We start from the raw sequence: 16,932 nt of genomic DNA, 5'->3' as shown, positions 1-16,932 counted from the left end.
GTAATGTTAAAATTGTACAAGGCATTGGTGAGGCCAAATTTGGAGTACTGTGTACAGTTCTGGTCACCGAATTATAGGAAAGATGTCAACAAAATAGAGAGAGTACAGAGGAGATTTACTAGAATGTTACCTGGGTTTCAGCACCCAAGTTACAGAGAAAGGTTGACCAAGTTAAGTCTTTATTCTATGGAATGTAGATGGTTGAGGGGGCGACTTGATAGAGGTATTTAAAATCATGAGGGGGATAGATAGATTTTATGCGGATAGGCTTTTTCCATTGAGAGTAGGGGAGATTCAAACAAGAGGACATGAGTTGAGAGTTAAAGGGCACAAGTTTAGGGGTAACATGAGGGGGAACTTCTTTACCTAGAGAGTGGTAGCTGTGTGGAATGAGCTTCCAGTAGAAGTGGTAGAGAATGGAGGGTTATGGACTGAGAGCAGGTAGGTGGGACTAGGTGAGAGTAAGCGTTCAGCGTGGACTGGAAGGGCCGAGTTGGCCTGTTTCTGTGCTGTAATTGTTATATGGTTATATGTTTATATAGTTGGATCTGAGAATGTATTGTTCAAATGAAACATATTTATTTGTTATTAAATGGGTGTTTGGACGCAGCTCAGCTGGAGTGAATCCAGAACTATGAGAGAAATTGGACTAAATCTGACTCTTAACATTTTAGTCAGTAAAATAAAATTTCTCATGCATCCTTTTTATTTTGAAAGATAGTTTCAAAGAGGCTTCATTTTCTTTTAAAATTATGAAAATTATAAACTCTACACTTAAAATATAGTTTGTTTTAAAGAATCCCAAAAGCAAAAAAACATTACAAATGCCAGAAATTTGAAATAAAACAGAAAGTGTGGAAACACTTAATATCAGTAAAGAGTTAACTATAAGCCAGATGGTACAGTGGAAGGAAGGGATAGAGAAACCGGTAGATTCAGTGTGTGGGTGATAGGTAGATGAAGTAGTAGAGTGTGGGTAGAAGATGGGCTTGGGGGGAGGTGTTGGAAAGAATGACTTCTGTGAGAGGTGGGTGGATGGGAGAAGACAGGGGAAAAAAGAGGGGGTGCAGGTTACCTGAAATTAGAAAATTCAATGTTCATGGCTTTGGGCCGAATATAATGCAGTGTTCCTCTACTTTTATGCACAATTTTTGCAAAACCTTTTCTCCACACATCTATCATCCACAACAGAGTAATGAGTACATTGACATAGAGGTATGCAGAGATTAGGTACTTAGTACATCATCAGCATCCACCTTCCCTAAAACTTGCATATTTCATTAAAATATTGGTGAATAATACAAACACGAGGCTTTCAGTTCTATTAAGCATAGTGATATTTTAATGTAAAATATTTTTACAGGACCATATAATAAATACTATACATCTAAGACAAACTTGTAACACTTGGATGTTAGAAATATAGCTAAGTAGCAAGTTAAACAGCATAATGGAATTAAAGTGTAAAATCTTATGGAGAAAGATTTATTTATTCATTGTAGTGAAATTATACTTACAAGCATAAAGAGCATGTTCATGAATTTGCTACCAGAAATTGAGAGGAAATCATTTCTCCCCGATATGTGCAGCACATTTTATCCTTGTAGTGAACTTTGCAATCACAGGTTTATTAATGTTCAATCCAAAATTTAAAGAAAGGCTTTATTTAAAAATAACTGAAGTAATCTCATGTAAATCCTGCATAAATAATTCTGTACTTTTCCCCAAACTTATTTTGTAAGGTGTAATTACACCTTTACCATTCATTATATTCTATCTAAAGTTTGGCTAATGTTCACCATTCTCCAAACTCGATAGTATGCATGCAAATTAAGTAGCCAGTAACAAGCACATGAGCTCTAGAAATTTTCCCATCAATATTGCAATAGTCTTTTCTTCTGACTTCCCATTTATGCAATTGTCTTTTCTTCTGACCCTCCTTGAACTGGTTCAAATAAAATGTTCGATTTCCAAATAATATTCCTCCAAGCACCTACATTTTGATGTCCTAATAACAGGAATAATGATATTTGTACTGTTCAGATCTTGAAAATAATCGTTCCCTCTCCAGAAGATGTTCTTCAACAGTTGAATGTAATTATTGTGCCTCTTTGCTTTACTGTTCTAGCAGCTCCAGATCACTTGTTTCTTCAAGCAATTAATTGGTTAATTATTTTCCATTGGTTACTTTATCTTACAGGATACCTGCAAAGGTATTGAGGGGTAACAACAGGCATTTTGGCATGTATTTTGTTAATCCAATGTTTTCATTTTCAGTCTGATTAAATCTTGATGTCCTCATTTTATGCAAACAGTATCCAGGTTCCAGACAAGGAGACACGTCAATGCTGTGTGTTTTATTAAAAAAATAAGTTAATAAGCAATATTTTCCAAACTTGTTCAAACAATAAACTACTCATTTCATGCAATCTTTTTTAATGTTGATTTGAAATTAAAATGTAAATAACAATCATATTTTAAGATTAAATCAAAAAAGTACATGTGAATCAAGTAAAAATATCTGTGGATTTACTCTCTAGAGATGAGAAACAGAGGAATCTTTACAATTTTTATAGGTATTTACAAACAATTTATATCTATTTCCTGCTTCACCCAATTTAAGTGAGCTGTGCACTGAATTTGAATACTACCAAATACAATACACAATAGGGGAGGTTCTTCAAAAGATCATTGATTTGAAATGGATTCTCCCATAACATGTTGACTAACCTGCAATGTTTCCAGCATTTTTCCTATGTGCCATCACTCATATAATTCATTCAGTTAGTTCCATCTAAGCAGTAAACCAGATACCAAGGAGGCAGCTTTGCAATATTATCATAAGGTGCTAGCTATCCTCTTTGAAGATCCTCTAATTTTTAAATTGAGGCAGAGCAATGGCCAACACTAAGTTTGTATGGTCATATTGTATTCCCTTCAGCCTCTCATAAGACACCCTAAAATGACACAGCAGTTATATTACTCATGTAATTTTCATGCTGTCACATATTTCAGCTATAGCCTTCTCACCTGATCATTTCAGGTTCCAGAACTGCACATTGTTCTCAATGAGGTAGAGACCCAAAAGTATTTTTTCTTTCCAAAACGCTTTGGGAAATGGTGTTCACCAAATAGTAGTTCAGACCATAAATTCCTAGGTTCAAATTGCCTTCATTTTCTAAGTATAATTATTTTATATTACTAGAGATAATTGATGAAAATATTGTATTCAAATAATATTTGAAATATTATTTGTTTGGCATATAAATGGTAGATTAATTGCTTTTATCCATGATTTTACAAGGCAGTATCTAGCTGACTGAAAGCCATTCAAGCCTCAGCGTATCTCAGACTTGTGTGCATACTGGCTCACCTGATGTCCCACTCCACCACCAGGTGCAGTGGCAGAGCACAAACAGGCTGAGTGGAAGGGCCAGCAGCAATACTGTAGCTGATATGTAAATGTGATCCCCTTCATTTCCACTCCATCTTAATGAATAATGAGTTGTTTTCTATGTCAGTCTATCCAGAAAACTATTTTAGGGAGTGTAGGTTTTGGGTAATTGGTGCAATTTTAATGTTGAATTCCATGAAAAGTCAGACACTGGACTGTGATTAGAAAAAGGCTGGTGATATGGTCAGTTGGTTCAGGACTTCTGTACTTTCAAGAAAACCCTGAACTTGATGGCACTTATACCAGGATATACAGGCAGTGCTCTGCAAATTTCAGGCAATGTTTTGATAATTTACACTATTTCTGGAATTCCCTCTTCACCATCCTTCAGTGTTTTTTTTCCCCAATGGAATATTGCATTGTCATTCTACTTTAGCACTCAGTGTCAGGTGAAACAAGGTTCCAATCCTTATCAGTTACATACTATTATTAAGTGTTGCACTTCCTTTCTTTCATGACTCAAGCTCCCTTGCCCAACTCACGTGTTTTTTTTCCTGATTTCCCTTCCTGTCCATGCAACAATACAACCCTGTCTGATATAGCCAATATGGTGTGCTATAAGGGAGTGGGAGAACTTTACTAACCTTACTCTGAATCCCTTTCTCTGATTAACCATTTTTCTGAAAGTCATAGGAATGCACATTATGTTTTATACCTCATCAAAGCAGTCTTAGGAAAATTCAGAATTTGATTTATGAGAATGTGCATCTTCTCTCCTTTGGAATTGTACATACCTCCAACTCCTTTTTGGTAACCCTCAGGGTTAAGAATAACTTGCCTTTACTCTACTTTTGTGGAGCCAGAAGTAATTCATGTGGTTATTGTGGGAACTGCAGATTTCTCTGTAGTTGGCAGGAAATTGTTAAGGGGCAGGTGGGTGGGTGAGTTTGTGTACTGGTTCTGACTCAAGGCTGACATGTTCCCCAATGCATGGCCTTAATTCAAATGCTTCTCCACTTTGAGTAGTCATGGGAATAGAGATTTCCAAGAGTCGGAAGGGATGATGCATTTCTTCAAGGATATTGTCATTTAAAGTAAAATTGGCTGGGTATATGGTGGAAAGGAATGGAGGGTTATGGGCTGAGTGCTGGTCGGTGGGACTAGGCAAGAGTAAGTGTTCGGCATGGACTAGAAGGGTCGAGATGGCCTGTTTCAGTGCTGTAATTGTTAAATGGTTATATGGAAGCTTTTAGGGAATTAATAAACCTTTTCCTCTGTCTACATCAAACCTGTCTTGCCATGATAAGTCTTGAAATAGAGTATCTAGTTCAGGAGTCTGCTACTGGATGTGCAAATAATGTGTCATGGAACAGTCTCAATGGGACTAGAAAAACCTCATACTAAAGTGTTTCTTTAACTATTCAAAGGAAACCTTGCTGATTGGAAACCTTGATGATCTGATTGGATATCCCCAGAGTTTACTGTAAGATGCCCAAAAATGTTCTTAAGTCTACAGAGTGTAGTACAGCCAGGGATTTTATTTTTTTTGTCACCAGTTGCTTAACTTGATTCTCTGGACTTCACTCAACTGTATCATGAATGCTAAAAGCTTCACCCTTTCAAAACAGCAATATTCAAAAATGAAGCATAAAGTTCTTTTGTAATCACTGAGATCCATCCAATTCAGATTTCACATAGAAAGCGAAGATTTCCAGCAAATCATGCCCTCAGTTTTTGGATACTATTTATAATAGTCACTCTTATGGTGTATAGAATGAAGAATTTAAAATTTACTAAACCAAATTTTATGAGTTCAAGGCACTTAAAGTAACTATTTATCTAAACTTGGTTAAAAACTGTCCGAAATACATGTATTACAACTATTTAAATATACCAACCTGATAACATCCTTGTATACCCTTCGAAAATCCTTGTCTAGACAAACAGTCATAGATTTTCCACAATTATCCTGGACTTTAATTTTTATGTAAGATGTCCTCATCATGACATTTCCAGCCTGTAGCAAATAGTGAATGGGTTATTAGCTGAAAAACTAATATCTATTTGTCATCAGAGAAGTGAACTTAAAAGCTTGACATCATAGTCATCATAGAACAGTCTCAATGGGACTAGAAACACCTCACACTAAAGTGTTTCTTTTACCACTCAAAGGAAATAGTGCTGATATTGGATGATCTGAATAGATATCCCAGAATATACTGTAAGATGCTCAAAAATGCTCTACAGAGTGTAGTACAGCCAGGGATTTTATTTTCCCTGAATTTAGCTGCCAGATATTCACTGGTGCCTTAGTGGCGATATCGCTGGCAGAACTCCTTTATGGGAGGCACCATTTCAGAGAGAACTGACCAATCGTGGAAGGTCATGGAATAAGATGCAAAGTTGCACCCACTAGCAAAGGGCCTATTCCAACAAAGTATTCAGAGGGACTCCATTCTACTGGAACTTAAGTAACTGACACTTTCTGGCAAAACTTGTGGCCAATTTCTTGTTCCATGACTACACACTCTAGAGAAGCCAAGGTCATGCTGACTCTCTCCATCCTTGCAACAGATCTTTCTAAGTATCCGTAGCTTTCTCCTAATTTGTTGCTTGCTGCTGCATCAGACAAAATGCTTAATTCACAAAATAAATTATTTTGCCTAATTTCATTTCAGCAAGGAGCAGATGGAGTATTGGGCAGTGAGATTTGCAAGCACTGCCAGCTTCCCACAAGTGTGGGCAGCCATTGACTATATGTGCTTGTAACACAAACTTCCATATCAAAGGAAAAAGTTTCCAATTCCACAATGTGCAGATCACTGTGAGTCATTAGAAGGGTCCTCTCATGAGAAGTACCCATGGTTTCTGGAATAACACAAATTTCCTTCATCCTGCCAAACTACTTAAACAGCTGGATATACCTGAAGGAATAGATCCAGGGGACCAATCACAGTTCTCTACTTGCACTTCCTCAAACCAATGCACTCTCCAACCTTGGCTGATAACCACAGATGGAAAGAGCTACCTGCTTCAAATATAAAAACACATGTTTTCCCTGTCTTGCGGGTGGGATAAGGAGGACATTCAGACCCAGAGACTACTGCTGTGTTAAGTGTGCTGTACTATCTGAAAAACAAAAGACATTATCCAGCTAACAAAATCATCAAGAGGTCCATGAGGTAAATCCTGGAAAACAGTAGGAGCAAGAATTGCCCTAAGGCGGGGTTCCCGAACTGGGGTCTACAAACCCTTTGCTTAATGGTATTAGTCCATGGCATAAAAAAGGATCAACAGTTAGGCCCCCCAGCTCAAACTAACTGATCCTATCAATACAGAATACTAGCCAGGAGAAGACAATTGGCACATAAAAATACTCTTACATGATCCTTAGCAGGTCCATCTGTGTTGTATATAGCAGAAAGCTGCACAAATTAGCAGCAGTTTTGGCAAGGATAATACAGGTTCTGATTTAATATCACCAGCATATGACGTGAAATTTGTTGTTTCGCGGCAGCATTACATTGTAATACATGGAAATAAAAATTATATATTACAAGAAGTATCTATAGAATAATAAATAGTGCAAAAAAAAGAGGGGAAAATACTGAAGAAGTGTTCATGGATTCATTATCCATTCAGAAATCTGATGGCAGAGGGGAAGAAGCTATCTGTGCCTCCTCCTTGATGGTGGCAATAAGAAGAGGCAATGTCTTGATGAGGATTCTTAATGATGGATGCTGCGTTTTCGAGACATCAGCTTTAAAAGATGTCCTGGATGCCAGGGAGGCTGGTGCCCATGATAGAGTATCTGAGTTTACAGCTTTCTGCAGACTTTTCTGATCAGACAGTAGTGCAAACAGAATGTTCTCCATAGTACATCTATACAAATTTGTGTGTGCCTTTGTGATATACTGATTCTCCTCAAACTTCTAATAAAATATAGCTGCTGTTGTACTTTCTTTGTAATTACATTAATGTTGCGCCCAGGATAGATCTTCAGAGATGTTAATACCCTGGAACTTGAAACTGCTCACCCTTTCCACTTGTGATCTCTCGAAGAGGACTGGTGTGTGTTCCCTTGACTTCCCCTTCCTGACATCCACAATTAATTCCTTGATCTTACTGGCAATGAGTGCAAGTTTATTGCTTCAACAGCATGCAACCAGCAGATCTATCTTGTCCTGTATGCCTTCTCATCACCATCTGAAATTCTGCCAACAATAGTTGTGTCATCAGCAAATTTTGAGATGGCATTCAAGCTGTGCCTCGCCACGTGGTTGTGGATGTAGAGAGAGTAGAACAGTGGGCGAAGCATGCATCCTTGAGGTGTGCCAGTACTGACTGTCAACGAGGAGAAGTTATTTTTGATCTGCACAGACTGTGGTCCTTGTTGAGAGAGAAGCAGCCAAGCGTTCAGTTGCAGTGGGAGCTACAGAAGCCCAGGTTTTGGAGCTTTTTGTTCGGGAACAAGCGATTGATTGTATTGAACACTGAGCTATAGTCAATAAATAGCAGCTTGACTTAAGTATTACAAGTGACCAGGTGATCAAAGACTGAATGGGGACCCTCCGTTGTTCAGGGGTGACCCTGGATGTTGCAATCTAGCTGTCTACGTGATATGCAAGTCATTATACAAGCCAGGACAGTACTACGCAGAGCAAGCTCTTGCCCATGTGGTGGGCTTCCCCTCTGATGAATCCGAAGGAGTGGCAAAGACTGATACAGTTTGATGCCAGCAGCATCACAGGAGTTGTCAGTCAGTGTTGGACTCAATGTAGGATTGCCCTAGGGACTCCAGCTCCAGAATTTTCTTCAGTGTTTGCTCCCAATACCTTCCCCATGAGGGGGTATAGCTGGAAAGCAGCGGAAGTTTGAGATTAGTTTTCCTTCTCCTAGATAAGCTGCCAACCACAGCTGATGAGCCCCATCTATGTGAAGAAACTACCTGAGACAGTTACCTGCCTTTGTTCCTCCTCCTGTCGATAGAAATAGTTCCACCGCGCTTAGTAGCTAAGCCACATGTGAAGGCCGAGAGCTGGACTTGGTTGTCAGAGGTTACTTGAGATGCACGCCATTGGGAGCTTTTAATAGGCAGTGGGAGCTTATCCCCAAATTGTCCCCTGACTATGACAACCTAGAATGAACTATGTCATAGCAACACACACAAAGTGCTGGAGGAACTCAGTAGCCTAGACAACACCTATGGAAAAGAGTACAGTTGATGTTTCGGACCAAAACTCTTTGGCAGGCCCGTAATGTCGACTGTACTCTTTTCCATAGATGCCAACTGGCTTGCTGAGTTCCTCCAGCATTTTGTCTGTGTTGCTTGAATTTCCAGCATCTGCAGATTTTCTCTTCTTTGTGAATGAACTATATCATTGTGGAAAATGGCAAATTAAAATATTCCTAAGTAGTTTCACTTGTACTGCATTGCATCAGAACATAGATTTAATTGCATAGAATTATACAGTAGAGAAGGACACTCTCAGGTCTACATAAATTTCCTCCCAAAATTTGTATTTAAATCTTCATTTGGAATACATGTTTTGCTAAACTGTAATTTAAATTCTATTATTATCTTTAATGTTTTCATTTCCTCTACAACTGTTCACAAATAGAATGTGAAAAAAGCCCATTGGTAAAAGTTATCAAGATCGATATTCATAACGTTCTTAAAAATAATGGAAAAGATAAACGACAGTAAGGTTATATACTTCAGAGAGAGTAGGAAGCAGTGGAGAGAACAAAAACAATGGGCGGTTCTGGTACAGATCTAAAGGTGATAAGCTTTTGTTGAAGTATCCGACTGATAGGTTAAGAAGGGAAGTGAGAGAGATAAAAACAAAGAACATGTAAAAACTTGTAAAACCTTGTAAAAAGAAACAGATTAGTTTTATATTGAGTCCGGAAGCTGCAACCCGCCCAAATGGAACTGAGGTCGCTTAAACCTACAAAGTGCAGAAGGCCCCAGACATAACGATTAGAATTTATTTTTGGATTCTACCCCCTTCGCTTCCAGTCCTGATGAAGAGTCCTGGCCTAAAACTGTTGACTGTTCATTTCCCTCCATACAGTACAACAAAAGATAAAGAAAACACTGCTTGACTTTGACTGGCTACTTGAATGCAGTATTTATTTCCGTAGCCCAGTAATTTGACCTAATGGGACAGATTTTCTATGTTGAAATTATGCACGATACCCTGGGTGAAATTGTGCATGGAATCATTTCTGGATTAAATAGTGCCCATCAGGGAAAAGGTCTGAGCAATTACATACATGATTCATCTTAACACTTCATCTTAGCAGTATGTATATTGCTCCACTTTTGCACCAAATTCCATAATCATGAGGGGATTGGTCATTTCCATAAATTACCAACATAAGTACTATATAGTATAAAGGGAATCTACAACCTTCCTCCTTAGTCACTAAGTAATAAACAATGCCTTCTTAGACTTGAATTAAATGGTCACTAATATAACTTCAGTCTTAGCATCTGCCAGACTAATTATTAATTACTCTATATAAATGGAGAACTATCACTGATGAATGTAGCATTTGCATTATGTACCTCAGAAGTAAAGACCCTTCATCAGGACTGGAAGACAAGTGGGCAGAAACCAGAATAAATCCTGATGAATATGTTTGCATCCTCCTGCACTTTTCAAAGGTGATGATTGTTCTGGAGTTATCAGGTTATCAGAATCAGGTTTATTTTCACCAGCATGTGACGTGAAATTTGTTAACTTAGCAGCAGCAGTTCAATGCAATACATAATCCAGCAGAGAGGGAAAAAGATAAATAAAATAAAACATAATAATAAATAAACAAGTAAATCAATTACATATGTTAAATAGATTTTTTTAAATGTGCAAAAACAAATACTATATATTAAAAAAAAGTGAGTTAACGCCCAAAGCTTCAATGTCCATTTAGGAATCGGATGGCAAAGGGGAAGAAGCTGTTCCTGAATTGCTGAGTATGTGCCTTCAGGCTTCTGTATCTCCTACCTGATGGTAACAGTGAGAAAAGGGCATGCCCTGGCTGCTGGAGGTCCTTAATAATGAACGCTGCCCTTCTGAGACACCGTTTTCTAAAGATGTCCTGGGTACTTTGTAGGCTAGTGCTCAAGATGGAGCTGACTAGATTTACAACCTTCTGCAGCTTCTTTAGGTCTTGTGCAGTAGTCCCCACATACCAGACAGTGATGCAGCCTGTCAGAATGCTCTCCACGGTACAACTATAGAAGTTTTTGAGTGAATTTGTTGACGTGCCAAATCTCTTCTAACTCCTAATAAAGTATAGCTGCTGTCTTGTTTTCTTTATAACTGCATCAATATGTTGTGACCAGTTAAGATCCTCAGAGATCTTGATACTGAGGAACTTGAAGCTACTCACTCTCTCCACTTATAATCCCTCTATGAGGATTCCTTCATCTTACCCTTCCTGAAGTCCACAATCAGCTCTTTCCTTTTACTGACATTGAGTGCCAGGTTGTTGCTGTGGCACCACTCCACTAGTTGGCATATCTCACTTCTGTAGGCCCTCTTGTCACCACCTGAGATTCTTCCAACAATGGTTGTATCATCAGCAAATTTATAGATGGTATTTGAGCTGTGCCTAGCCACACATTTATGTGTAAACAGAGAGTAGAGCAGTGGGCTAAGCACACACCCCTGAGGTGTGCCGGTGTTGATCATCAGCGAGGAGGATATGTTATCAACAATCTGCACAGACTGTGGTCTTCTGGTTAGGAAGTCAAGGATCAATTACAGAGGGAGGTACAGAGACCCAGGTTCTGCAACTTCTCAATCAGGAGTGTGGAAATGATGGTATTAAATGCTGAGCTATAGTCAAACAACATCCTGACATAGGTGTTTGTGTTGTCTAGGAGGTCTAAAGCCACCTAGACAACACAATATTTATTTAATATTAATTAAAGCAAGAGCCAGTCTTAAGTTCTTAATGTAAATTGTAAATTGCAAGCAGTAAAGAAGTTAAAAGCATACCTTTGCTGATAAACAATACTGTTTGTGGAGCACAAACTAAGATATATGGTTTGCAAAATGGTGATTATGAGACATTCCCATATACATCAGCCAAACATTAAATCAATGGGGTAATGTTAATTGGCCTGCATCAATTCAGGCAACTATGGGTTTAAGCAATTTGTAGCATTATGACTTGAGTTAAAGGAAGCTTTCAGACCAGATTGGTATTATCACTTGCACCTCAAATAGCTGATCTATCAACAGGTTTGAGTGCCTACTATCTCTGTCCCCAGAAGCTTTTAGACTTACTTGTGTATTACTTTGCCCCAGCAAAAGTGTTTGAAATTCACAGGCATCTGTGACTGTAGATACGAAATTGCCAACACAAAATATTGAAGTAGACAATATCATTGTAGTTACTGAAATTGTATTGTATCACCTGCCATTACTATTAAGGTTATAAAATGTGATGAACTTTTAAATTTGTGAGACTCTACCCTAAGGATCTCCAGAAGAAAGTCTGCTGTTTGTGATGTATAAAGATTTCTATATCACCAGCATCAGTATCCCTCTAATTACTTTGATCACAGTCACAACAGTGACAAATTGGCATACAGGAAGGAGACTGAAAATGTGATTGAGTGGAGTCACAACAACAACCTCTCACTCAAGGTCAGCAAAACCAAAGAGCTGATTATTGACTACAGGAGGAAGAAATTAGTGGGCAATGAGCTAGTGCTCATTAGGAGATCTGAGATGGAGAGGGTCAGTAACTTTAAATTCCTGGGCATTATCATATCAGAGGATCTGTCTTGAGACCAGCACATAAATGCTTTCTCAAAGAAAGCGTGGTAGTGGCTTAACTTTCTTAGAAATTTATGCAGATTCAGCATGTTATCTAAAACTCTGACAAAGTTGTGTAGGTCAGCAGTGGGAAGTATCTTGACTGGTTGTATCATGGTCAGGTATGGAAACACCAATGCCCAAGAACAGAAAAACCTGCAAAAGGTAGTGGATACAGCCCAGTTCATCACATGAAAAGCTGCCCCCCTCCCTGAAACCCCACCAGTGAGCACATCTACAAAGAGTGCTGCCACAAGAAAGCAGAATCTATCATCAAAAACTTGCACCATCTGGGCCATTATCTCTTCTCAATGCTACCACCAGGAAGAAGGTACAGGGGTCTTTGGTCCCATACCACCCAAGTTCAGGAACAGTTATCACTCTTCAACCATCAGGCTCCTGGACCAGCATGGACATCTGCACTCACCACAACAATGAACTGATCATTGAACACAACCACTGAACTCACTTTCAAGGCTTCTACAATTCATGTTTTCAATTGTATTTATTTATTTATTTGTCTGTTTATTTATTTATTATTATTTGCTTCTTTTTGTATTTGCACAATTAGTCAATCTTTGCTTTTCATTGATTCCATTGAAGTAATCTGTTCTACTGTAAATGCCTGCAAGTAAATTAATTTCAGGGTAGTATTTGGTGACATATACATACTTCGTTAGTAAGCTTACTTAGAACTTTGGTACAAGATGCTGCCAAATTTACCAGGCTGATCACCTCATCCCAATTATGGAATAGGACTTGATCAGGACATTGGAACTTTGGTAGGAATGGAATGCTTACCACACACACTGCTGGTAACTACCACATCCTCCCTTGCCACTGTTCCTTTCTTCTTTAAGGCAACTATTTATGCAACTGGCTTGAGATTCTTTAAAGTCTCAATACTTTCCCAGTGGTCAGCATAACAACGATACTCAAAGTTGTGAGCTCCAAAAACACTGACCTTAGGCCACTATTTGGCATGGATCTGTTTGAAAATAAAAACTAGCATTTTTAAAACTACATTTTTGCCCAGTTTTGCAATCTTTTATTTACAGGTGACCCACCCACAATGGCATGTGTTTATTGCTTCATAAAGATAATCTATTTCCAATGTGATAGTGTCTTAAAACTGTGTTTGGAGCCCTAAGGGGTTATACACTCTAATTATCATAATCAACACATTTACAGTTTGAAAGAAGTTGGAATTATCATTATTCAAAGAAAGTGTCTTACGAAATCAGAGTATTAACAGACTGTAGGCCCATTTTAAATATCTCAGTAACTCTGGCCAGTTAAAATTAGTCTGATTAATTATGATGGAAGCCTTTTACTTGAAATATTCACTTATTACATTGAAACATAAGATATAAATGCTCAATTTTTGGAGTATATTAATAAGCTAGTTACATAGGAAAAGTTCAATAGGCATTTTTGTGGTAGGAACCATTGATGACCAGTAGATCTATTTGTTCAGTACTGCTATCTCCATTCTGGCCTAGGATTATCTATCGTCGCAACTCTCATTGTTACTCTAGGTTTGACTTGTCCAGTCCTCTCCCACTTAGCTTTCTATTTTTCAACCCTGCAAAATTACCTCATTCAAAATTTGTTACCCTTATTTTATCATGCACCATATCTTGTTCTTTCATTATCCCAGTGCTTGTAAACAATATTATTTTCTGATCTGACACCTCATTTTAGCTCCCTTAATGGGCTCATCCTTCCGTTGTTTTCTCGGATTCTCTTGCTCTAAAACCAACAGATGCTGAAGCTCATTTCTGGTCAATGACTTGTGCATCATGGTTTTTCCAATCCCATTTTTCTTTCTAGAGTCTTGGCCACAAGCATTGAAATTTCCTGTAGAATCTACTCCTCAATTCTACCTCTTCTTTTAAACTTCTTAAACGTATCTCTGTCTAAACCTTTTTTTTATCTGTCATCTTATCTCCATATGTAGCTTTGTACAAAGTTTTATTTTATGATATTTCTCTGATGGCATTTGGAGGTAGAACACAGAACGGGAACCGGCCTTCTGGCCCACAATATTGTACCTATCTACTTAAATTAGTAATTAAATGCCAAACAATGTCCATATCTCTATAATCAGTAGATTTATGTGCCCACCTAAGAACCTCATAAATTTTCTATTTTTTATTTTCAGGTCTTTTTCAATTTTTCATGAATGGGATGTGAACTTATATTTTATTCAGCCACGTAACTGCTGAAGATTTACTGCTGTAGATTTGCGACCAGTTCTGAAAGCTATACCTGAGACTGTGGGTGATGACAAAACAGGCTTTGACTGTGAAGTCCTGTGAGCTCTTGATTTTGCTCACAATGGAAGAATTGCCACTTGGGTTGAGTCATCAGGGACCGATGAATTGTACATTGTGAACAACTTGGGGGAACAGGTAGGAGCAGAACACTTTTTCTTCTATCTGAATAGTCCAGTCTTTTGTGGCCTGATCCCTCTGATGCGTTCATCTCCCTCTCACCTTCCTGTTACTGCTACTTGGGAAGAGAGTAGAAAAATTCAAGGCCCAGACTTACCCTACTGAGCTGCCAGGACTTGAGAAGATGCAAGCAGAGGAAAGATAAGTAAACAGCCATTGTGTTTTGTAAGAATCTTTAAAAAAAGCAGTTGCTCAATCAGTCTTCCATCCTCTGGCCTTGTGCCCACTGTTAAGCTTTCCTTCCACCCTCTTAGATTGGTGGAGTGATTATTGATAGGAAATTCCTGCTATTTTGAGTGTTGGTCTGTCCACATTAACAAATTTCATGACACATGCTGGTGATATTAAACCTCATTCTGATTTTGATTCAATGTGTATCAGCAAACAAATTTGACCTGTTTATGTCATTATATTTTGTTTTAACATGTAATACTGTATATCTGCTGAAGAAACATGGTCATTAACAAAAGTTACACATGCTAACAGAATTTCCAAAAGGGCAAATGTAATCTTGGTTTATCACCTGATCAAAGGCAGCTTTAACCACAATTATCAACACTTCAGTGGAAGTCAAGGTAGATTACATGTCACAGTGAAACATAAGATGACTTTTCCAGACAACCTGCAAGCCAATTTCATCACTCTATGGTTAAGTATGTCCTTTTTTAATGATAATTTTCACTAACCAAAGATGTTTTTCCAGATAGGTTTGTCTTACTTGTTACTTCTGATATGCTTACAGCCAGACAGACAAGATCTGCAAAATAAAATTACAATGCACTCTGAGGCTATGAAATTAAATATCTTCAGATATATTTTATGGCTACATGTCATTGATACTCAGTCTATAACATGTTATACTAAGATCTGCCAGACTTCCTAATAATTCTACAATGTTTTCAATTTCTTCCCAATTTGTGTCATTATAAGATTTCTGCAAATATTGTTCAAAGAACAGTGGTCATATAATCTGGTTAACTAACAATTTAGCTCTTCCAAACCTTATTTTATCATTTGTCATAATAATTGTCATAATTATTTTGTGACAAACTTCATATTTCTCTGATCTGAATTTAAATGTTATAAGAGTTATAAAACATGATCATAAATATATCCTCAATTCATGGTAATTACCTCTAGTAAGATGATATATTGTACCATCAGGTCTGTTTTTCTCTTTGCATGGCTAGGGAAGAGGACTGCAAATTAATGTGATTTGAACCAGGAAACCCTATAATCACTAAACTTCATGTCACTATATCTTATTTTATAATTATTTAATGGTTATCTGTTCTATTATCCATGCATTACACAAGGACCTCCCGAGAATGCAAAAATAACATGTACGTATCACTAAATGGACCTATGGAAGGGTCCAACTTTACTAATTTGGTAACAGTTACCCAACCATTTCAGGATTGTTCAGTGTGATAAAGTAGAAGTAAGTTACACCTAACTATTTAAAGTGTTAAAATGCAAGAAACATCTTGACACTTTAATCTAATAAAACCTACCCTAGAAATTGAATTACATGGCATCATGTTTCAGTTTGTTACCTGTATCAAATTTTATAAAACAATTCTACAAATGAACTTATCTGTGAGATCCCCAAGAGTCTACTATTTTACTTCTGGGTTCTCTATGTACCCTATTGTACTAATAAATGAAAAAGGCTGGAGATGTATAATGGCTTTCATTAGCATCCACTGCACAGCAAGATTGCACTTCCAGGATTTTAGATCACCTACGCATGGCTTATAGACCACTCAGCCAAATGAAGACTTTCATGGTATTATTAAAGTAAAATAAAACTCACAGTAAAATTATCAAAGAATGTACATATTAACATATGCACCTGTCAGTGCATAACCCAGCACTGGAAGCATTTCTTCAGTAAGTCCACAAATAGTACTGCTCTTTGGAAACGCCATCAAAAGTCTGTGCAAAATGAAGATTGATTCCCTGACTCTCTCTCTCTCTACTCTTAACAACCAATCACAGGAACATACACCCTCCTCCACCCAACCAATTGTGCTCTACATTCAGACCCAGAACTTGCCTGTTTCCCTTAGTTTCTTTAACTAAGGGCACAATGGGAAGGCTTTTAAGAGGGGAAGGCCAATTCCTTTGAGCATGATGCCCTACTCAGCAGTAACAGAAATAACAAATTCTCATACAGGTTGGCTCACTGTCACCATCTATTTAATATACTTTACAGGCCCCTTTCAATTTCTAACTGTGTTAT

General features: G+C 37.8%; 1 protein-coding gene across 3 annotated transcripts in view; it reads right to left on the bottom strand.

The window, feature by feature from the left end:
• Positions 1–1,366: 1,366 nt before the first annotated feature.
• LOC132380119 (phosphoinositide 3-kinase regulatory subunit 6-like) overlaps positions 1,367–16,932 on the bottom strand; it is a 104,241-nt gene continuing 88,675 nt past the window's right edge. For 2 of the 3 annotated variants that reach the window (XM_059948712.1, XM_059948713.1), the window contains 3 exons: positions 15,374–15,444; positions 5,293–5,411; positions 1,367–2,348 (listed from right to left, as the gene is read on the bottom strand). In XM_059948712.1, the coding sequence (XP_059804695.1) occupies positions 2,195–2,348; positions 5,293–5,411; positions 15,374–15,444 (344 nt within the window). In that variant the 3' untranslated portion in view covers positions 1,367–2,194. The remainder of the gene's footprint in view (positions 2,349–5,292; positions 5,412–15,373; positions 15,445–16,932) is intronic. The other variant, XR_009507643.1, reaches the window with a different exon arrangement.

The sequence above is a fragment of the Hypanus sabinus genome, chromosome 23, assembly GCF_030144855.1.
Source record: "Hypanus sabinus isolate sHypSab1 chromosome 23, sHypSab1.hap1, whole genome shotgun sequence".
Classification (NCBI taxonomy): Eukaryota; Metazoa; Chordata; class Chondrichthyes; order Myliobatiformes; family Dasyatidae; genus Hypanus; species Hypanus sabinus.
Note: the sequence above shows the minus strand (reverse complement) of the source record. Positions and strands in the feature narration are given on the sequence as shown.